Below are 23,258 nucleotides of genomic sequence, written 5' to 3' on the forward strand. Positions count from 1 at the left end.
CTTGAAAATTTTACTTTATTGCATGACATTATCATAAACCACAATAAATATGGTAAGTATCTCTACTTAATACTCTTAGGTCCTCAACATAGCTAGATTTCATGTGTATGTATATATTTATATATTTCATTGTATTGTTGTTTATATTTGACTAAACATATATTCTCTCTGTAACAAAATATGAACAAAATTTGACAAATCTTAACTATATATTAATGGCTTTGAGGTTATCCTGCCTGATAGAGCAACAATGGAGCATACAGTGATATATGCGACTGAAGCTTTGAACCGAAAGGACATGGAAGGGGCGTGCAACCTATTGAGAATTGCACCTCAAGTTCTTTTGGTAAGGGCATTTAATTTTGTTATCTTGATTCTGATGAAATGTGGGACGTCTTTCCCCATGACGATCGATCTTCTCAAGAAAAGAAATGTATACGGATGCCTTAGCCCGGTCAACTGTCAAATGGGTAACATCCTTTGGTGATAATACATGAAAAACAATATAAAGCAACAGTTGTATTTCATTATGTATCAATCAATATTCTTCTGGTATCATTGATATCATGCATTTTTGAATTCATCAATATTGTAACAAGCCAAATATGCATTGTTATTGTTCAAGTATCAGAGCATGCTTTCCTTCTGTAGCCATCCATGTTCAAATCAATTGTTTTAGGCAGCTTATAGAATTTTCCATCTTATCTATTCAAATTTCATAAAGGGAATCCTGGAATCATCAAACTCATTTTATGATTGTCAAAGTAAGTCTTGATTATGTATGTCTTACTTCTTAGCTACACAAGAACTAATGGAACAGTCATTTGGTCCATTCGTACTAACTACATACCCGTATTTAACTTTTACTTTTAACTCGATGACCTGAAATAAATAGTTTGCATCACCAGATTATAAAACAGGTTTATTGTGTTAGGGTGAGTCACGGGTTGCCGATAGTACTCTATTTAACACTCAAACTAGAAATTGAACCAAATCAAATTTATTCCGTGCAATGCATCATAGTGCCAAAACATTTCAGAGCAACAAAATTACAAGGCTGTGTACTATATCTGCAGTCTGCACAAAGACAAACTGTACGTAGCATATACCTTGCAAAAAAGAAAATAAGGAAAAGTAAAAATAAAGCATATTCGTCAAAAGGAACTGCGACAGACTGCTAGCAAAGTAAAAATAAAGCATATTCCTCAAAAGGAAATGTTATAGTGATAATCAATAAAAATGATTCCAACTTTCATGTCATCCAAAAAATGGACGAAGCAGGGTGACACAGGGTGACATGACAGAATACATAATTGTTATTGGTCGACAGTGTAAAAATTATTTTACACTGTGTTAGTTGTATACTTATTTATATAATAACTACTTAAGTGAATTCGAAAACAGGGAAAAAAGAGAGAAATGCTACTTCTAGCGAAATTAAGCTTCATGAATACATCTTGAATGACTTGCTGGTACAATGACACTTATTTGCACCCACTTGAATTTTAATTAATTCAATTCTTGTCATGAATACGTCTCCGTTAGTTTGTTCCGTTAAGTGCGATGATGTGGCTAATAAAGGGTGACGTGACATGATGATCTGTACAATATTAGTATGCCACGTCACATGGAGCAATTTGACTGAAGGTATTTGACAATATGTTATAAATTTGAGGGGTATTTGACCGTTAAAATTTCATAATACCATTGAAAATGACCATTATAATGATATATTTAACAGTCACGTCATCAAAATAGACGGAGTAAATGAAACGGTGAATAATTTGATTAACTGTTTACCATTTCAAATTTCCAAATTTTAGGGAGTATTTGAAGAATTTTAAAATTTCGGACGGCATTTCTAGGAGTCCCTTCTTAGTTCTTCCTCTCGCACATTCATGTTCCTCTTCCTCATGCAATACAGCTTACACTCCTCCTCTCACCGCCGTCACCCTTCTTCTTCCGTTCCAGCGCCGCTCGCAACCGCCGCCCTTGTGTCGCTGTTTCTTTATCTTTCCGTCCAAACGCCGTTGCCGTTTGCCGTCATTTTCAGATTCAGGACAAAAACATCGTCATGAGAAATTAGGAACGTTAGTGGATTGTTAGTAACAGAGTGAAGAAGAGGAATTAGGAACGTTCATATATATAAGCGGAACCAAACTAAATCAAATCGAGCTGCAAAACTTAGGGTATTAAGTCAGCACAAAGATGTTGTATTGCTGATTAGTTGAAGTTCAACTGCATTGCCTCACACAAATTTATAGCGATGGAGGATTCTCATTCCTCTCTGTTCAACCTAGGGATTTTAGACACAGTCACCGAAGATCAACTTCACGAAATCCTTGACAGCTACAACGCCTTCTGCAACGCCACACAATCTCTTCTTCTCGGTAGTGCCGGCGACATCTCATTGGGCGCTGAATTTGTTTCTCACGTTCACACCCTCTGCAAACACGGCCTGGAATCACTCGTTCCTGACCACTTTCTCAAAGTCTTAGAGGTACCCAACAAAGCATTTCACTTTTTACATTAAGATGTTCCAATTGTTATTCATCCCTTTTGCTCACAGGAAACGTTTCAGCGAAATGGGGCATCGAGATTTTGGCGGCATTTCGATCCTTACGCTGGTTTTGTTGGTTTGGACGAGAATGATGATATCAATGTGAGTTTTTATTTATGAACCTAACTTATCATAGTTTTGGTTGTGGTTTTCCATGCTTGATTTATTGTGTTTAATGAAACAGATTGATGAAGATGAGATTGAGAGTGTGTTGTGTAATGCTTTGGAACAAATTTCTTTGGAGAAACAGTCTCAGGAGAAGTGTCTTTTAATTTTGGTCCAGGCTTTGCAATCTTTCAAGGATCAAATGTTAGAGGCAGAAACAAATTATCTCATCTCTAAGTATCAATGGATTGTCTCTTCAGTGCTTATGACTACACTTCCTCCGGTTTTCCCTGGTTTGTAACAAATTTATTCATGTCTTATGTTAATGTAAATGAAGGCTTGCTATTTCATACTATAATAAATAAATACATTTATAGCTTTCAATTTTTCTTATATAATAAATCATGTCAACAATGCTCTTGGTTTTCACATTGAAATTCGCAGTCTTCTGCTTGCTATAATATACACCAGTGAAAGTGATATAGTTCAGTTCTTAGTGTAACGGCTTCTTTGATTTTCTTAAAAATATTCTACTTGCTTCAAAGATTTTCTCATTAGAAATGTATTTACTGCCCTTTCTGTCTGTTAAGAAACATGGAAATGATAGAGAAAAACTTGAAAGCTTGTTGTATTGATAGTAGTAAGAATGAGATACAAAATGAAAAGATGGCACTAATGAGTTCTAATTGCCTTATATTCTTTTCCATTTTCTACCATTAGCTATATTGCGTTGGTATTTTAAAAGAAGGTTGGAGGAGTTACATACAAGTACAACCATGGATGGTGAGTTCGCTGACGATATACCTCTAAGTAAGGATGCCATGGATTTAGATGAAAAAGTAAAAATATGCAACAATGATGGTGAGATGAATGTCGATGTGTGCTACAGCGACCTTCGTTTCTCAGAAAACAGTAAAATGGTGAACAACATTGGAAAAGTTGTTCTTGATCTCAAAAGTCTCGGATTTACTTCTATGGCTGAAGATGCTTATGCTTCTGCTATATTCTTACTACTAAAGGTGAGCTTGTTTATGAAATTCAAAATCTGGATCTTCCGCTTTTCCTCAGTCTCTTCCCATCTTTTGTTTCACCTTTATGTTGCACTTATCAACTGTCTCTGTTTGAGAGCATAATCTTTGGCTAGGTCATTGACTCATTTGTCTGAATTTCAGGCAAAAGTATATGATGTAGCCGGAGATGATTTTAGGAGTTCTGTCTTACAATCTATTCAAAGCTGGATACAGGTTTGTAGTGCCTATATGTTTTGTATGTGTATACATTGTGTGCGTGTCTATGCTAGCCTGTTTAGATAAACAATGTTTTCACGATTCTAACATACGATGCTTATGACTGGAATCATTTAGGCCGTTCCTCTCCAGTTTGTCCATGCCCTTCTTGTCTATCTTGGCAACTTTGTTAGTTACGAAATTACTTCATCAGGTCTCAAATCACCCTTAGCGCCGAAACCATCATCATGTTGTCCTGGAATTGATACTCCCTCTGAAAGTCTTGTCAGATGGAAGTTGCGGCTGGAATATTTTGCTTACGAAACACTACAAGATTTAAGGATAGCCAAATTGTTTGAGATAATTGTTGATTATCCTGAGAGGTAGTTTGTTAATTGTAATTACCAGCTTTCCTTATGGGTTCTCTGTTAGAAAAATAATTAATTACCTTCTTTTATGTCTCATTAAATTGAATGGCATTATCAACTGCATTGACGGAAACATGTTTAGTGGGTATAGCTTCATGCAGCAGTAGAAGGAAAATGGCGGTTTTTCTAAGCTTAGTGCTGTTGAAAATTGATGTTTTTGGTTGTACAACTGGACAATGAAAATTTAATTTAATTATAAAACTAATGCTTCATCCAGCTGCATGGTTTAACCTTGGCTTGAGTAAATTTTGAACTCCGACAATAAGCACTAACTTAACAAACAAATTCTTTGCTAGATCATATCTCATTTGTTTATACATTTCTGAGCATTTATATTTCCTTTTCTCTCTGATGATACTTGAAGCTCTCCTGCAATTGAAGACTTAAAACTTTGCCTTGAATACACCAGACAACATTCAAAGCTGGTGGAGTCATTTATTTCTGCACTGCATTATCGCCTTCTTACTGCAGGCGCATCAACCAACGATATATTACACCAATATGTTTCGACTATTAAAGCCCTAAGGACAATAGATCCTGAAGGTGTTTTCCTTGAGGCAGTTGGTGAACCAATAAGAGATTATTTAAGAGGAAGGAGAGATACAATAAAATGCATCGTGACCATGCTGACAGATGGGACGAGTGGGAACTCAAGTGCATCTGGAAATCTCGGAGATAGCCTTCTTGAAGAGTTGAATAGAGATAAAGAAGTTCAAGAAAATTTTGGTATTGATGATGATTTTAACACTGATGATAGGCAAGCATGGATCAATGCCACACGGTATATTATATAATGAATTTTGATTCGCAGTTTTCACTGTTCTTTCTGATGTGGTCTACCTGCCAGGTTGTTAAATTGATGTTTCTTCTAAATGGGATTTTCCAAGCAGATGGCAACCTGATCCTATGGATGCCGATCCATTGAAGGGAAGCAGAAACCAAAGGAAGGTTGACGTACTTGGGATGATTGTTGGCATAATTGGTTCAAAAGATCACTTGATTCAGGAATATCAAACTATGCTTGCTGAGAAACTTCTAAATAAATCTGATTATGATATTGACTCAGAGATACGTACTCTAGAACTCCTTAAGGTACTTATTCAAATAAATCTCATGTTGCTGCTTTGTTTGACCGAAAGGTTAATATTTTATCATTTTTTGTGTGTAGGCATTCTTGATTTTGATATTCCTATTTAAAAGTCTCTTTAATGCTTTTTTCTGTAGATACATTTCGGAGACAGCAGCCTACAAAAATGTGAGATTATGCTCAATGATCTAATTGGCTCAAAGAGAGTCAACACTAACATCAAAGCTACCATAATTCAGCCACCTCAGACAAGTAATTTCCAAGTTCAAATATCCCTTATTTGTGATCATTGCCAATTTGCCAAATATATTTTTAACTATTATTTGCTTCAATTCCATTTCGCCAAAATTTGGCTATGCGCTCTTAGGTGTGGAGGTCGAAAACAATGCAATATCCATGGATAAAATAGCTTCCACTATCATATCTTCTAATTTCTGGCCTCCAATTCAGGTCTGCAGATAAAATTGTTTTATTGATCATTTTTTTTGAATTTCAGATATTGTGAAAAAATTGATGTATTTATGATATGTTTCAAATTATAATTCTCACTACTCAGCCTGAATATTATACTTAATTCATTGATATTATTTCTTAAATGAAAATGCCGATACACAATCTGCAATTACATTTTGTTTACCATAATATGGGCTCATCACTGCCTAGTGGTACTCAACCTGTTTTTTTTTTTTTTCTTCTTATTTTTAATTTCAGATATCGTAAAAAATTAATTTATTTATGTTATGACTTATGATTCAGACTGTAGTTCTCACTACTTAGTGTTGTTAAATATCTGGTATAGCGCCAGTATACCGGTATTGCGTATCGGAATTTTGGCAATCCGATACGAAATCCGGTACGGCATCTTGACTCCGCTATGCTCAAAATAGCGCCGTTTTTCTCATAAACCGGTATAGCCGCTATGTATTGATATCGGAATTGGGTAATATTTTAGGCTTTTAGCGGTGGCGTCAGTGGACCAATATTTTTTTATTTATTTAAAATAAGCGGTTGACCTATATTAAAAAACAATAAAAACAATGTGAAGTGGTGGAGTGAATGCTAAGAATAAAAAGAAGTAAGAAAGTGAAGCTTATCAAAGAGCGAAGCTTGATATGCTTGATGGGTTGGGTAACATTGATTCAGATGAATCAATTGAAGAAGCGAAAGATATGCCTCACTTTCTGAAAGTGAGGATATAATGATTATGTTGGGGAAAAGGAGGATGATAATTCGATCTTTTATCACCAGTTAGAGCTAGAACTACCGATTATTAGTTGTTTTGAAGTTTGTACTACTTAGCTTTTGAGTTTTAAGTTGTTTTTAATTTCTGTTTTTTGCTTTATTAGTTGTTTGAATTTGAGATTTTCAGATTAATGTCGATCAATTTTTTTAATATCATGTAGCTTTTATTTGTATTTTATGTTTTATTTTATATATAATTATTTATTTTAACCACTTTGCGGCTTCTGCTATTTACCCGCTACGCTATCCGATATTTCTCATATCGTTTTTTTGGCAAACCGCTATTCTTCAATGAAAATATCAATTCTTCAATGAAAATACCCATACATAATCTGCAGTTGGATGTTGTTCTTACTGATTTTTGTTTGATAAGAATGACTTCTACACATGAGATGTAGGGATTATAATTGATTCCCTTACCATATATTTCAAATTTCAGGGTTCTCCTGTTTCTCAATTCCGTAGTTTGTAAATCTGAATTATTTTAGGCAACTCATCCTTACCCTGTCACAAGCAATTCTAATCCAAAACTTAACTTCTGTCTTTATTCCCCCGTCTTCTACACGGTCATCTCTCATTTGTTTTTACTTTTGTCCATTATGTTGAGGCGAATTTATATTTTCCGAAAGTAAATTTTCTACTCACTTTGTATATGTAAGAAGTTAATGCTGCACTGCATTGGTACTTCTCTTTCAAAAAAAGGAAAGTGGAGACAAATCAAATCAGGTTTAAAATTTTGATAGCTTCTTTTTGAAGAAGCCTAAACAGTTTCAATTTTTTTTTTTTTTTTTTATATTCTGCTTTAATGTTATTCCATATAAACTCGTGGAGAGTTTCCTCAAACTAACAAGAATTTGTTGTAGCATAGTTGAATGAGAGAGAAAAGAGAGACACATGCCAAAAACCGTGTGACTGAATAGCATTGCAGAAGGTCTATTATATAGGGGATTATACACTTAATTACAAAATAAATATTCTACATAATATGCTAGGCTAAGTAACTTCTAGATTAAGCTAGAATATATTTACAACACTCCCCCTCAAGCTGGAGCATGACGGGGTACCTGCAGCGGAGATTTCGGTGACAGGCCGGATTAAGGATTCGGATTTGGATGTGCTGTGGCCTGTTGCCAGAAAGTTCGCCAGAATGGGCGGCGGCGGAAGTGGTGGTTTGTGACGGAAAGTGATGAATCTAGATGCCGGAAAGTGTCACTGCTATGGAGGAGGGGTAAACTGGAGTTGAAGCACGGTTTGCCGAAAAATTTCTCACCCGAGGACAGTGGGTCCACCGGGCAATCACTGTTTAGTTCAATTAGAAGTGTGATAATAGTCTAGTCTTTAAAATAAAATGAATTTGTCCAACCAAAATATATTTTTATCAATTGCATTGTTGTCCTGCAAAGTTGTCTCTGTTCTATGATTGACTTCGAAGATAATTACAGGATGAGCCCCTTAACCTGCCTGAACCTGTTGACCAGCTTCTCTCTGATTATGCGAAGAGATTTACTGAAATCAAAACACCCCGTAAGCTTCAGTGGAAAAAAAGTCTTGGGACTGTCAAGGTCAGTTGCTCTATTTATTTATTTTTCCAAATCTCATTGTCTAGGGATATTTAGCAAGTTTGTTGAATTTGATTTGTGGTGTTACCCCTTTCGCATTCTTTACAGTTTTGACTCTATTTTTATTTTTTTGCCTAATATTGTCATGCTCAATGGTATAGCTGGAGTTGCAGTTTGAAGATAGGGTAATGCAATTCACTGTAGCCCCTGTTCTTGCATCTATGATTATGAAGTTTCAAGATCAAATGAGGTATTGTCACAATCCATCAATACTTTTAGTCTGGTTGTTTTGACCGTAGTTTCATATTATGTTTCTGCTTTCAGTTGGACTTCTAAAAACCTTGCGGCTGCTATTGGGATACCTGTGGATGTATTAATTAGGAGAATCAATTTTTGGATAAACAAGGTAAATCTGTTAAATTTTCTCGGCATACATTTAGGCATTAGTAAACACTTCCCTTTCATGGTTATTTTTTTCTCTTGTTCAATCTGGAAACTTTTGTTGGATTTTCCAAAACAAAAATTCTAGTTAGTTTACACTATTTCAATGGCATGATTTGCTGTTTGTTGAAATATTTTATAAATATTTATATCGATTCTATTTATTTTTTCTATTCCAATCACTCCTTAATTTATGGAGTGTGATTATGTACTCTCCGGAAAAGGCTTGTTATTTGGAAAAACTAGTGATAAGAATGTAGCTATATTTACTGATGCTGATTGAGCAGGATCCATTACAGATATAAAGTTAACTTCAGGTTATTGTACCTATGTTTGGGAAACTTGGTAACACGGAGAAGTAAGAAGCAAGGTGTAGTTGCTAGAAACAGTGCAAAGGCTGAGTTTAGAGCAATGGTCCCAGGAATTTTGAGGGTCTTTGGATTCATCGAGTTCTAATTTTAGCAAAAACAAGTTTATGTACTCTCCTACAAAAGGAGCACCTTTTTCATTGATTCAAATACGGATTCTATGTTTGAGACCACAAGTTATAAGTTTAGCGATGAAGATGTAACTTCACTTGTGGCTGTCTTTTTTGTACGCAGGGGGTTATTGAAGAGTCAACAGGGGCAGAATCCTCTGACCATGTGTACACCATTGTGGAAAACATGGCTGAGACAAGTAAGAATGGAGGAGGCAGTGGCAACGCTCAGGAACTTCTTGGAGACGATGTGCTGGAAGACAGATCTGGGGCCTCAGTAGAAAATCAACTTCGGATGGAGATGACTGTGTATGAGGTATATGAAATTAAGTTCTTCATTAATTTTGAACTGTACTAACTTTAATTGATATTTGTGACTTGCTTTCATAATTTTAAAAGCAGACCTTTTTCACTATCTGCATGTTACTCTTAGTTTACACAATATGTGATAAATCTTTTCCAGTTTTCCCTTGAGATGATGGATTGGGCCGCACGAGTTCAAACACTATGTAATGTGAAATCTTGCGAATAAAGACATCTAACATGCGTTGTCTTGTGGCAGAAATTTATCTTGAGGATGCTCAAAAACATTGGTAGCATGACATTAGATCGCATTCACAATATGCTCATGGTAAGAATGGTTTTACACCTTCGTGAATGTTTGGAGATATAGCATGATCAACAAGATTAATTATGTGATTCTTCTTTTTATAACCGCAGAAGTTTTGCATTGCCGACAAATCACTCCAACAGCTACAAAGCTTTTTGTCTAGTCTAGTCTCCGAGGAGAAGTTAGAACTTCGGGATGGAATGTACATTCTAAAGTAGTGAGCTGAAATAATCCTTTTGGCCATGAACTTGTACAGCCTAATTGGAAAAGTTATATTTATGAAGTGTTAGTTTATTGTACATATCAAATAGATTTGTATGCCAATTTTTTTACTATTACTTTTCCCACCCAATGTGTTTATCATGCGTCCTATATTTTTCTCCCAAACTTCCATTTGCTCGGATTATCTGAAACATACTGAAACCCAGAAATAATGTTGTAATTGATATCAAAGGTCTCTATTCGGCCCTAGGCTGACAGGGAGATGAAACCAGATTATGTAAAATTCAGTTTTGATTACCAGGTAAAAGAAGCGTTGAAAAGGATGAGTAATGATAAGGTAGTTGAGCCACACAATGGTGTGGAAAAGTCTTGGAGATATAGGAACTGTGTGGCCTACCAAACTTTTTTACGAGATTACGAGGACAAAGAAAATGTTGGATGATTGAAGAAACACTTTAATTCTGATCTATAAGAACAAGGGGCGGGCATATACAAAATTGTGTAAATTATAGAGGAATTAAACTAAGATTTAAATGCAATCTTGTTCCCCTTATTTACATATTTTCAAATTTTAGTACCATTTTTCTAAATCAATCATTTTGGTCCTATATTTTAAAAGTCAATGAAGTTTTTTAATCCCTCTCCAATTTAAGTGACATGACATACTCATTAATGACAAAGTGTTGAGTGCAGGTGAATTAAGAGTAATTAAATAAAGATATACATGAAATAAATTTAAATTTATAACAGTATTAAAATGAAAATAACTATATACAATTTGTTTTTTTAGTATGTGTAATTTTTTCGAAGTATTATTCCTTATGGATTAATAAATAAAAACAAAAACTTTGATGACATAATTGAATCATCATCATTAACCAAAGCCAAGGTCATCTTCAACATTCTACACCTTCTTCAACATCCATGGAATACATTTTTTTTCAAAGCACCCAATCTTTTACACACTCTCACTTAAGCTCTCAAACACTTTAAATCTTATATTTTAGACAAAATTACACAACAGGTCCTTAACTTATTTTTTTTAACACTTTGATCCTTTATTTTTTTTTGTAATACTTTGGTAATTTATCTTATTATATTACCAAAGTGTTACAAAAAAAAAGACTAAAATATTACAAATAAATAAATAAGATAAGATAAATAACCAAAGTGTTACAAAAAAAAAGACCAAAGTATTATAAAAAAATAAGATAAAGAACTACAGTGTAATTTTGCCTAATTTTGCCTATCTTTTATAATTCATCCGAAAATCAAAAGATTCAACAAATCAAAATTCAAAAATCACATAACCTAGAAACTTAAAAATCTCAAAATCAACAACCTGTGACCCAAAAAAAAAAAATTAGCTCACAAGGAAAATTGAGGGGAAATGAAAAACCCAAATGCATAGAACTCTGATTGAGTCGGTGCTTGTGATGTGAATGCACTGTGAAAAAATTCGTTGCAATTTCCACTCCAAAACCCATTTTGGGATTTTCTGGGAAAAAATTGTTGAAAAAAAAAAAGAGTTTTGAGTAAAAAAGAAATGGTTTTAGGGAGAATATTGTGAAAGGAAAATGAAGTTTGGGATTAATTAATTTGTTGGGTTTAGATTTATTGATGGTGATAGTTTTATGAAAATGAAGATGAAAGAGGATGGTGATGAAGATGATGATTCAATTGTGTTCATAAAAGTTTTTTTTTTTATAAATTATAGTAATTAATAAATGAGATAAAAATAAAATAAAAAATGACATAGAAAATACTTTTTCCAACTCACTATGCCATCAACCTTGACAGACAGTTTCCATAGCTCTTTTTTGGGATTGATGTCTTTGATGCAGTCAAATGCTCTTGCCATTTTTTCGGTTCTTTCAAGTTTTTTCAAATGATAACATATTTAGTAGAGGAACCTTTTAATAGTTTTGAATCAAATATATTCCAAACTTGGTGAAGCTGTTAGTATAGGCACGTTGAAAAGTTTTGACTAAGATTTTCAAACTTTTGTAAATTGGCTAGAGTTATGGCATAGATACACGTAATCAATCACATTTGACCACGTGTCATTCACTTTTGACTATATGGGAGACATTTTTTCACCTGCCGACCAGTTCGCTATGTGGCATACAAACAGTGTTTTACAAGTTTTTGTCATTTTACACAGGGAGGTAAAACTGGAAGCTCAAGGGGCGAGTGAGGAGCACAGAGGGCACAGAATGAATAACTCATAAGGAAGGGAGACAAAAAACTGAAAATTCTCTTTAGATCCTTCGACATGCTTTAGAAATTTGGGGGGCCTTAAGCATATTGAAAGGTCTAAAGAGAATTTTTCCAATAAACTAACTTTATTTGCATTTATGCCGTTTTTATTCCTTGATGTTTCAAATCAGAAATTTTACTTCAACATTTGTGATATGAGGATCCCAAACTTAAGTATACTATACATTTGCAATGTGTTACCACACGCCAGTTCTAATAATAATTATAAAATGTGTACAATGGTGGCATTAGGCTGTAGAGGGAAAGGGAAACCTACCATAAAAGCCCGTCCCTCAGTAATAAATTGTCAACAATGGTGGCATTCATTCATTACATAATAAAGAAGGGTGGCGAGAGGAAATAAAAATGGAAAATCTATAACAATGGTAACCAAATCTAGCTAAGCAACACTGGTGGGAGGGAGCAAAAATTGAGGAAGATGGCGCTCCAAAATTAACAGTAGCTCTCTTCCATTGGTCACTTCATCAAAGACCCTATCCCCAAGACTTCGTGCGGCTTCAACCAATTGTCCCCTAAGTCGTTGAGAAAACAAACAGCCCCCCACCTTGACACACTCTCTATAAAGTGGGAGATAAGCAATTGCCACTGTCAGCGGGCCAGGAAGATCTCTCAAGCAAATAGGAGACTCGCCCCATTTAATGATTCTCACAAGGTTCATGTAATGCTCTTTCCCTATCCTTAATCCCTCTATATAAGCTCCTTCTGACCAATGCTCGTTAAGAAATGCCTTTAGCTCCGGAGCAACAGCCTCATCCTCCAATTTAGCAATGATGTCTGCAACTGCATATGTAGCTGCAGGGTCACCTAAGAAGTCAGATTGGAGGAGAAATGCTACACCATCAAGAGATCCACCACTGCGTTCACCAGCAGCTTTGAGAATTTCAACACTAAGTGCTGCAAGAACCTGCTGGGGTACATGGGGAAGAAGATAAGAAGCAATGTGAACTTGGCAGCTAGAAGTGGCTGCAGTAAGGGCAAGGCAGAGCTCCATGTCTCGGCAACCCCTTTGCACAAACCACTCAACAACTTGCATACAGCCCCTCTCAGCAGCTCTCATCAAAGGGCCCAAAAAGGCTATTGCGTTTCCCTCTTCCACCAAGCACTCCATAGTGCCTATCTTGCAGTAATGAGAGGCAAATCCCAACGCCAAGTCAACATCAACATCCAAGTTGTTTCTTTGGGCAATCTGTATCAGTTTGATTCCCAATATACCAAACAAACATGAACCAAATATTTTTAGCACACTTTGCATTATTAAAACATCCAAAACCAGCAAAACTCATTACCTTAATTCACATGTATATATAATAAATGGGAGAAAGTGACAATGTCAAAATCTCTCATATCAAAACTTCTTTAACATATGTAATAGAATGGCTACCCATTACTAAATTAGCATAATTAAGACAGAAACATATCTACACAATCCTTTGATATGACATTCAATTCTATAATAATCCAATTGTAACTACAATATTTTGTTTTTGTGACACATTCTTAGTTAAAAGAATAAGTAACTGTCTACTTGTTATGATCATATATTGCCTATTGATATGTTTATGTATTGATGAGCAATTAGCAATGTGAACATCTTTGTACAAACATTGAGCATTAACGTGTATTTCAGTCAGATCGTGTCTTGATTTTTAAAAAAATTAGAAATCCTCGTATTTGTGTCATATCATTTCCTTATCTTAGATGTGGAAACATTAATTAATGTATTAAGAAAATATGCAACAGAAAAAAAAAAATCAAAATTAGATTACCTGCAATAGTACACGGACCAGTTCTGTACTGCCAAAACGTGAAGCCTCCAAGAAACACTGATTGACATTGTCTGCACCTCCCTCTACTAACATGCCCAGCAACCCTTGGATCACAGAAGCCGACACACCAAATGCCCAACCTGGATCAAATGAGCTTGAGAAAAGAGTAAGAGGAAAACAAGCTGCATCAAAGGCCTCACTGAAGTCCTTCCCTGTAAGGTGGTTGCCAGCAAGATCAAGGAAGGTCTTAAAGGCAGATAACCGGAGCTGGGTCTCAACAGCTGAGTTGTGTATTACATTATCACTATCATCCTGAAGATGGGAATGAATGCCAATACATTTCAGAGCCCATTCAGTAAACTTTTGCACCTTAGCACCAGCTTCTGCCTTCAAGACTTCATCTCCATTGCATTCCTGGAGACGCTCATGCAACCTAGCAAAAAGCAGAGTTCACTTTACTGCAATATATATAGATGCAGAAATTTGAACCGACACACTAAAAAATGCATATATTGTTTCTACATAATTCAAACCCCTCTACCATACGACTTGAAAAGGCATATTTTGAGATCAGCTAGTTGCACACCAGCTGATAGAGTCATAGGAAAACTAGCATCAAATTTTGCTGGTTGGTCATACATTGCATGAATAATCTTGACTAAAATATAAATAATATAGTAACATTTTAAGTATTGTTTTAATCCTAACAATACGTCCAATAAAACTGCTAATGTTTGCTCACTAATTCTGACAAGAAAACTGTTCTCCTACCCTAATATACCCTCCCCCCCACACACACAGACAAAAAAATAAATCTTCAAAATCAACTGTTTTATTGATGACTAAAATCTTTCCCGGAAACACAATAGATATGGAAACTTGTACCTCTGAGCCATTACGGTGATAGTATCAACAAGACTCATTGTTCTGCTCTGGCATGCAGAGACACATGAAGCAAGGAATGAAGTCCTTAGAGTAGCTCTAGTGAAGTCATAAGCACCATTAGCAATGATCTTCCTGATAAATACAGTTATTCCATTAAGCTCTGGCTCTGTGCTCAAGAACCAGATGGAATCCAGTGTAATACACAAGGCATCATTAAGTGTTTGTGGATCAGCAACAAAAATTAAACTTTCTGCAAGTTCCCAATTATGGGAACTCACTGCACCTTGCAATAACCGACCCAATTCAATCCTGTCTTGTCTACATAGTTTCTTCTCCAACACTACTTTCTCACGATCAATTGTGGCGGCCCTGGATTTGAGCTTCTTGGCATTGCAACAATGAGGAGTGGACATTCTTGGCTCTCCTTTCTCTGCTGCAAAAGATTGATTTTCATTTACCAGGAATTCAATTTTGTACTCTTGTGATTTAATTTCCATCTGAATGGGATTTTCCAGTTGTGCTTCAATCATCACGAGGAAATCATTACTCGCCTGGACAGATATGATGTCCAATTCTGTCAAGGCAGGTGAAGCTAAAATCCATTGTTCAAGGCAAAAGAGAAACAATCCATCCTGAAGAATATAAGAACAAATTCATGAAAAGCAAGTACTAAATAGAAAAGCAATATTTCCGTCAAAAACATAAAAAAATAGAAAAGCAAAATTAATAATTCCTTTGATTTATAGTATAATTTTAGATTTTTTCAAAGAGATGTTTGAAACAGGTCTTACATATGATATGAAGGAAAAAAAAAAACACATGTGAAATTTGAAACCCACATGTGAAATTTGAAACCCAAAGAAAAGAGTAAATGTCTAATATCAACATTTTTCGCTTTACAGACAATTGAAATAAATACACATATGCTATGCTGATGATGATATGCTTAAATTAAATTAAGGAATCCAAAAATTGTCCGTCCGTCCGATAAACTTGGTATATGAACAAATTATTATGATATTAATCAGAATTGCACATTGCATACAACACGAATTCGAAAAGTAATTGCTGCGACGGGGAATTAGAATATATGTTTTGAAAGGACAGTTGAAAAAAGCCAGCCACAAAAGAATAATAAATGTAAATATATCATCATATCATAACATAACATAATAATAACTGCCTGGAAGAAAGAGATGAATGAATGAATAGGTAGAAAACCAACCTGATTGATTGATTGATTGCGTGAGAGAGAAACGAAAAGGTGAAAGAAAACCCACAGCCCTCACCTATGTATGAATTGTTTTATGCGAGTTTCTTTTCAGATTAGCAATACCCTATTTTAAACACCCTTTATTATTATCATCGTCATTTTTTTTTATCCATAATAAATAATCTACTGTATTTTTTATTTTCACCATTATCCGGCCTGGAGTATCTAATTTGGTTAGGGATTCAGTTCTGACATAAGTGGCCCTTTTCTATCGATTTTAATATATTAGTAATAGATTGATCTATGATAAATGAATCTATAGAATAAAATATTCCTTATAATATACTCAAACACTCTTGCCTTTTTTTTTTTTACTTATCATCATATTGATACGAAGTTTACACCATCGTTAGCGGTGATTAATCTCCGCTGAAGAATTTGTTGGGCACATAAGGTGAGTTCTCTCATCTCAATCGAATTTTCTCCATAGGCATGAGTCAGGAATCAAATCACTATATACTTAAGGAGATCAAAATCCTTACTACTTGAGTTCGATTCATTGTTGGTAACTCAACACTTGTCTATCAGAAAAATAAACAATGTCAATCAATTGTATTTTCATTTTTATTTGTGAGAAATAAAAAAAACTTAACAAGGTTTTTATTTTTTATTTTTTTATCAAGTAATTTAGTGATTATAAATTTTACGTGAATAAGTGAGATGACCGATGTTCGAACCACAATTCCACGTATAATGCAATGTCAGTATTAATTGAGTTAAGCATACGACCCATTCTTTTATTTTTAATCAAAAGAAAATTGTGTTTGAGGATTCACGTGTGGGTAAATAATTTTTTTTTAGTGTCATTTGAATGAGTTTTGTTTCAGATTTTACCTCCACAATATCAAATTCTTTTATTGTAGTCCTTTTTTCTATGAATTGAACTTTATCGGGGCTGTTTTTGCTTTCCCGCCTTCATCTCCAATTAGAGATGGCAATTTTGGATCCACATTACTTGCAAAAAAAAGAATCACAGTAAAATAAAAACTCGCATTTTAGGTATGATTACGTGTATGAATAATTATTCTAAAAATGAGCGGATATAAGTACATTAGTACCCTCATACAGTGGCGACTTCAGGAATAATATTAAGCCTGGGCACAAATTTAACCACAAATGTACGAATGTTTATTGGTTTAAAGTTTTCCGATCGGAATTCAACCGGATCGGACCGTTTCTAACTAATAAAATATATATTATTTATATACTGAAATTATAATAAAAATAATTAATTTTAAGGAATTAATCTAAATATTTGATAGTCATAAACAAATAAAGAAAATAAAAACAAAAAAGGAAAGAAAATAAATGAGTGAGGTGGGAGTTGAACACAAGTCCCCCATGTGAGAAACAAATCACAGTGCCACTGGGCCAAATTATGTGTTCTGTTTAAAATCATGCTTCCTTATTATATATAGGCTTTTATTAAAATAACCTTAAAACTACTGTTCATCATCTTCAACCTCTAGACCAAAATAAAAAAACGATATTTTTCATTCTTGCACCAAACTGGACAAGTAAATATACCATTTTGCTCAGAATTTCATGAGGATTATGAATATGCACTTAAATTTTATTAATTCTTACTCAAACATTCGAATTTTCAGATTAAAGTAAGAACCCTAAAAAAAAAATTATATAATTGGGAGCCCAGGCACGTGCTGGGCATGCCTGGCGGCATAATCGCCCCTGCCCTCATACCCGCATAATGTATTATTATTATTATTATTATTATTATTATTATTATTATTATTATTATTATTATTATTATTATTATTATATACTAATATTCCCTCCAATTTTTTTAAGAGCCTTTTTAGAAGAGTAACACAAATTGCACCTTATCTTCCTTATTATATTATACTCTCATTTTAATCCACCAATAAACTTTTATTTTTTTACACCTAATTTCTCTTTTCAATAAATTGAATATATTATGTACAAAAAAAATTAATCTGTTATGTACAAAAAAATTTAAAAACAAACTTTAGTTTTTCAAATATATAACATTAATTAGTTTTATTAAAAAAGATAAGAGTAATTGACAAAAGGTATAATTGACAAATCATACCCTTATACATTTTTAATATAAATGTTTGCTTATAACATTAATATAAATGTTTACTTATAACATAATGCAAACACATTGTGAATATGTTAACAGATAAATGAATTTTTAGCATAACATTAGTACTAATAAGAAACACTCTTTAAATTTATGCTTTATTAAATAGATAATCCCTTATATACCCTTATTAAATTATATAAAATGCAACTTATTTTAATGTTATGCATTAATTAGTCTGACACATTTTTAAGGTTACTTTTGGAATAACACATAACATTTTAGAATTTTTTAATAAAAAAATAAGTCTCCTTAGTATGTGTGTTTTTCTCAATATGTTTCTTATATATAGGACCTGATAAGTGCCAAAAAGTGGTAATTTTACATATATATTTTGGGCACTTATTGACTTGCTTTAAAAGTAATTTCAGATAAAAAACCCAACTAATTGTAAATATTAGTTTTAATTAACAAATTAGTCATTTATGTTATTTCTACCTAATTCCAACACATTTTTGTAGGTTTTATGAGCTTAATGGAAAAATAGAAGCAATGAGACCTATTGCAGACTAAGAAAAATTGTCATTGGACCAAAATTATGAAGAGGCACAATTGTCCTCTTGTTTAAAGTGATAAGAAGATTTTCTATTGGTCAAAAAGAGTTGCAGCAGTGTTTTTATTCTTAATTATAAAAGCTAACTTAGCCATGAAGGATATCATCATAGTGTAAGCACCGCCTTCTGCAATTTGCTTAGCATTAAAAGCCTATAAAAGGCATGTGAAGCCATTCCTTGGAATTTCAATTCATTCCATTCTCACACGCACCAGAGAACAACACGCCCAAACAGGGGAGGAGAGCTTAACGCGTAACGCATAGAGTGAAGCTCGGAACGACGGAGGAAACTGCGGTGGATGCACACCAACTATTTGAGAAATTAACCGGTGTTGGTATTTCATCTCTTTTCTTCTTATTTGTGTAAAACTATCATGGTAATGAGTAGTTAAAAACACTTTTGTTGGGATTAGGTGTAAATTACTCTATTAGTATGTGTTTCTATTGATCATGGTTTTATATATGGTTTTAGTTGTCTCTCAATATTGATGTTATCTTTGTTTTCGTTGTTTTAATCTTTGATTTGAATTGTTATAGACATATACCTTTTGAATCTAAGAACTAGGATAATATCTATTGAACTCTAAATTCTAGACATAGATTTAAGTTTAATATTCACTCAGAGTATCGAATCTTAATGTTATTGTATTGATTGACGATCCGAGACATCGGAGGTTAATAGATGCAATAGATATCTCGGCATTATCTGGACACGGAAACGTTCGACGAGCGATACGTGATAATATTAATAGATGACTAGAACCTGTGTAACTGATTAAGGGAATATGTATGAATGAGTGATTGAAAGCTAATCCCAACAATTTAATCTCTCTGTCAAATTAATCATCTCTATTACTTTCATGTATTCGCAACTTTCGTAATCAACCATCTTTGAAATCCTTTACTTAAAATTATATTAATTGTTGAACGGCATCGATATCGCATCAGTCCCTGTGGAGACGATAAAAACATACTTACTTTTGTACTTTCAACAGGACCGAAGAGAGTATGATATTTTACAATGGCTTAAATGGAGTTTTGGTCCCCCTATTTTCAATTTTTTGAAGTTTTGATCCCCTATTTTAAAAACCAACTTTTTGGTCCCCCTATTTTAATTTTTCTTGAATTTTGGTCCCCCACTCCATTTTATGGTCAATTTTGATGACATGTCAAGATTATTAATGACATGGCATGACATACTTGGCCAAAACAATATTCATGTCATTAAATTTTTTCTTCCATTTCAATAAATAACGCCATCGCCATCCTTCGTCATATGTTTCTATCAACACCATCATTCACTCTATTACTATTAACCCTTCCTTCAAAATAAGTTTCATCCACAACAACAAACCCTAAAACCCAAAGAGTGGAGGATCATATTTTTAATATTGAGTTGCAGAAAATAAATAAAGAACAAACATTAATCCAAAAAACAAGATAAATACCAAATTGATGACATGGATAATGTTTTTGCCAAGTGTGCAATGTCATGTCATTAATGACCTTGACATGTCATCAAAATTGACCCTAAAATGGAGTGGGGATCAAAACTCAAGAAAAATTAAAACAGGGGACCAAAAAGTTGATTTTTAAAATAGGGGATCAAAACTTCAAGAAATTGAAAATAGGGGGACCAAAACTGCATTAAAACCTTTTATAATTGATCGTTTTATTTTTACCAAATATACGGATAACGGTGATAGGTATTATTATCGATTTATAAAATATAGACATAAGCATAAAAGTTACCCATACGGATTTTAAATACATATAATTTTTCAAACTGCAAGTATAATATATAATATCCTACCAGTATCCTACTCGTTGTCATTCTTATCTACAACCCGAAGAACGAAGCTAACGTTGTCACTAATAATTACATACACCAAGCTTAGACTATTCATGCTACAGTACATTGTTACTCACTGACATTGTCATTCTGTATAATTTCTCAATGTATACACAAGTGAGAGACTAGTTTCCTATAATACTGAAAAAATTATTCTAATTTAATATTTCTGAGAGATTAAAGTTAGTCGATGCTATTTCATCTGGTCAAATAGAAATATTCGACTTTAGTTTGTTGATTTCTAAGTCATTATTAGTGTTGAATTCTAATTTTGAGATCAAGTTTGTAAAGAGACAAGCGAATATGACTGCTCATGTCTATATTTTATTAGTGTTGATTTCATTTTTAGTCTAGCATTGTTTCTGTATGTTAGTACGTGTATAAAATGTTAGTGGTATTATGAAGTGGTTGATTGATTTCATCAGGTTTACCCTGTGTGAAATTGTACTTCCTATTGAAGTATATAAGTGATAATATATGAGAAGTACATATTGGAATGTTTCAACATATATATTATTATTTATTTATAATAAAATAGCTCATGTCTCGATTTATTTTTTCAATAAGTCGCATGTCTCACTTCAATAGAATAATATACTAGATTTTAATCACTTGATTTGAGACAACAATAAACACCCAGATACAAAGTAGCATTTTAGAGAGTTTATGATTTTTAACCATGTCAAAAAGTCGTTAAGGTACCATTGATTTTTTTTTTATTATCTACTAAAAGGGTATTGTCAAGTTTGTGAATGTAATTTTTTAATAAAAAAAAATTTCATTTGTCCATGTTCTTTGTTCATTAGAAAAAATGAAATATGATGTCAATATTTTTTAAATGAGATTTTTGTTCAAATGAAATTAAACATTTCAAAAGAGATTGTAGATGATAATGAAGATCAAACGATAGGAAGATGAAATTATGTAAAAAAAAAAGAAAAATGAAATTATTCAAATGTGACTTATTAGTTGATAAAATAATATTTAAGGAAAAATTATTCAGTGTGACTTATTAAGCATTTTTTATTTGATAATTAGGAAAAAATTAATATTAAAATGTTTATTTTTGTAGTCACATTTGGGTCCGAACACTAATAATTACATACACCAAGCTTAGACTTTTCATGCTACAGTACATTGTTACTCACTTACACTGTCATTCTGTATAATTTCTCAGTGTATGCACAAGTGAGAGACTAGTTTCCTATAATACTGAAAAAATTATTCTAATTTAATAGTTTTGAGAGATTAAAGTTGGTTGATGCTATTTCATCTGGTCAAATAGAAATATTCGACTTTAGTGTGTTGATTTCTAAGTCATTATTAGTGTTGAATTCTAATTTTGAGGTCAAGTTTGTAAAGCAACAAACGAATATGGTTGCTCATGTCTTAGCACAAGTGGCATATTCTATGTTTGGTCGTCGTATTTTTGAGTCAATTATTCGTTGTATTGCATTGAGAACCATTTGATCAATGTTATGAATTAAGTTTTCTCTTGTAAAAAAAAAATTAAAAAAAAATAAAGTATTCATTGTAATATTAAACTTAAACGGCAAAAGCAATAAATTATTAGTTTAAATGCACTTTTAATCTCTCTATTTTTTTAAGAAAATGAAGTTTTGATCTTCTAATTTTAAAATTCAGCATTTTAGTCCCTTAGTTTTTTTTCCTTTTAAAATTCAGCATTTTAAAATTCAGCATTTCTGCAGTGTCCGTCCCCTTCAATGTCATATGACGTTTTCAATAATTTGGTGCATGAAAAGAAGCAAATGGTCCAAGTTGGGCAAGTGCGTTTCAGTGTGGCAATTAGTGCCGAATGTGGAGATTGACTAGATTTTCGTGAACTTTTTCTTCTTGCATTTGATGATTGGGATACAGGTGTGTCTGGATATTGAGACTCTGCATGCTCAAATAAAGAAGAAGAATGTTTCGTAGACCGCTCCTCCTAACTATAACTTGATCTCTTTGTCGAACCTATTGGCCAACATTTTGACACACCATTAATTTTGACTTGGTTTGGAGGTGGACACACCAACGTGGTCTCATGATACACAAACTGTCTGAATCGTTCTTTCATATGAATCTTCATGTCGTGGTCAGCAATGTTGAATCTGGCTTGTTAAGGACAATCAATTGTTACATTGGAAGAAAAAAAAGGTCTCTATTCTATTACCGGCGTGGTTCACATTTTAGTTTGAGAACACCCCCTATGTTCGCATTTTAGTTGGCGAACTACACCGGTAACAAAAAATTTAAAAAATCTTGTTTTCCTCATAAATTCTAATAAATTCATAACCACCAAATAACAGTCCAAAACAACAACATTAACAAAAAAAATGATTTTTTTTTATACCTGTAAATTAACTTATCATTATGGCAAGAGAGATAAATCGACATATTCTTCCTTGCATAAATCAACGGCATCAAATTTCAACTTCTTCCAATGACTGAATGTCAGCCAAACTAATTGGTTTACCTTCTTTAATCGTCTTGACAAGTGAACACACGCATGACAACTCCATTGTTGACATTAACAGACATGCACTTCAATTTATCAGTTACAACC

At 33.4% G+C, this 23,258-nt stretch overlaps 2 protein-coding genes across 8 annotated transcripts; one reads left to right on the top strand and one right to left on the bottom strand.

Moving 5' to 3' along the window:
- Positions 1-1,848: 1,848 nt before the first annotated feature.
- Positions 1,849-10,366, top strand: LOC123910517 (anaphase-promoting complex subunit 2-like). Of its 5 annotated transcripts, none has more exons than XR_006810226.1 (17): positions 2,153-2,500; positions 2,570-2,662; positions 2,745-2,958; positions 3,386-3,684; positions 3,838-3,909; positions 4,030-4,274; positions 4,729-5,100; positions 5,210-5,411; positions 5,544-5,658; positions 5,774-5,856; positions 8,091-8,210; positions 8,369-8,457; positions 8,532-8,613; positions 9,251-9,442; positions 9,689-9,757; positions 9,847-10,044; positions 10,107-10,366. XR_006810226.1 is itself a non-coding variant. In XM_045961648.1 (16 exons), exons 1-16 carry the CDS (start codon positions 2,267-2,269, stop codon positions 9,952-9,954), a joined length of 2,634 nt encoding a protein of 877 aa, XP_045817604.1. In that variant the 5' UTR covers positions 1,849-2,266; the 3' UTR covers positions 9,955-10,071. The 5 variants fall into 5 exon arrangements, 3 of the variants coding, with proteins under 3 accessions (XP_045817604.1, XP_045817605.1, XP_045817606.1); XR_006810225.1 differs by having other exon boundaries at positions 4,684-5,100; positions 10,107-10,365; XM_045961648.1 differs by lacking the exon at positions 10,107-10,366 and having other exon boundaries at positions 1,849-2,500; positions 4,684-5,100; positions 9,847-10,071.
- A 2,007-nt stretch (positions 10,367-12,373) lies between these two features.
- On the bottom strand, positions 12,374-16,247 carry LOC123910519 (ankyrin repeat protein SKIP35-like). 3 transcript variants are annotated; one of them, XM_045961651.1, is made up of 4 exons: positions 16,115-16,247; positions 14,890-15,521; positions 14,005-14,437; positions 12,374-13,424 (listed from the first exon to the last, which is right to left on the bottom strand). In XM_045961651.1, exons 2-4 carry the CDS (start codon positions 15,417-15,419, stop codon positions 12,618-12,620), a joined length of 1,770 nt encoding a protein of 589 aa, XP_045817607.1. In that variant the 5' UTR covers positions 15,420-15,521; positions 16,115-16,247; the 3' UTR covers positions 12,374-12,617. The 3 variants fall into 3 exon arrangements, with proteins under 3 accessions (XP_045817607.1, XP_045817608.1, XP_045817609.1); XM_045961652.1 differs by having other exon boundaries at positions 14,890-15,525; positions 16,123-16,230; XM_045961653.1 differs by having other exon boundaries at positions 14,890-15,526; positions 16,116-16,190.
- Between the last annotated feature and the right edge of the window lie 7,011 nt (positions 16,248-23,258).

This window comes from Trifolium pratense, linkage group LG2 (assembly GCF_020283565.1).
Source record: "Trifolium pratense cultivar HEN17-A07 linkage group LG2, ARS_RC_1.1, whole genome shotgun sequence".
Classification (NCBI taxonomy): domain Eukaryota; kingdom Viridiplantae; phylum Streptophyta; class Magnoliopsida; order Fabales; family Fabaceae; genus Trifolium; species Trifolium pratense.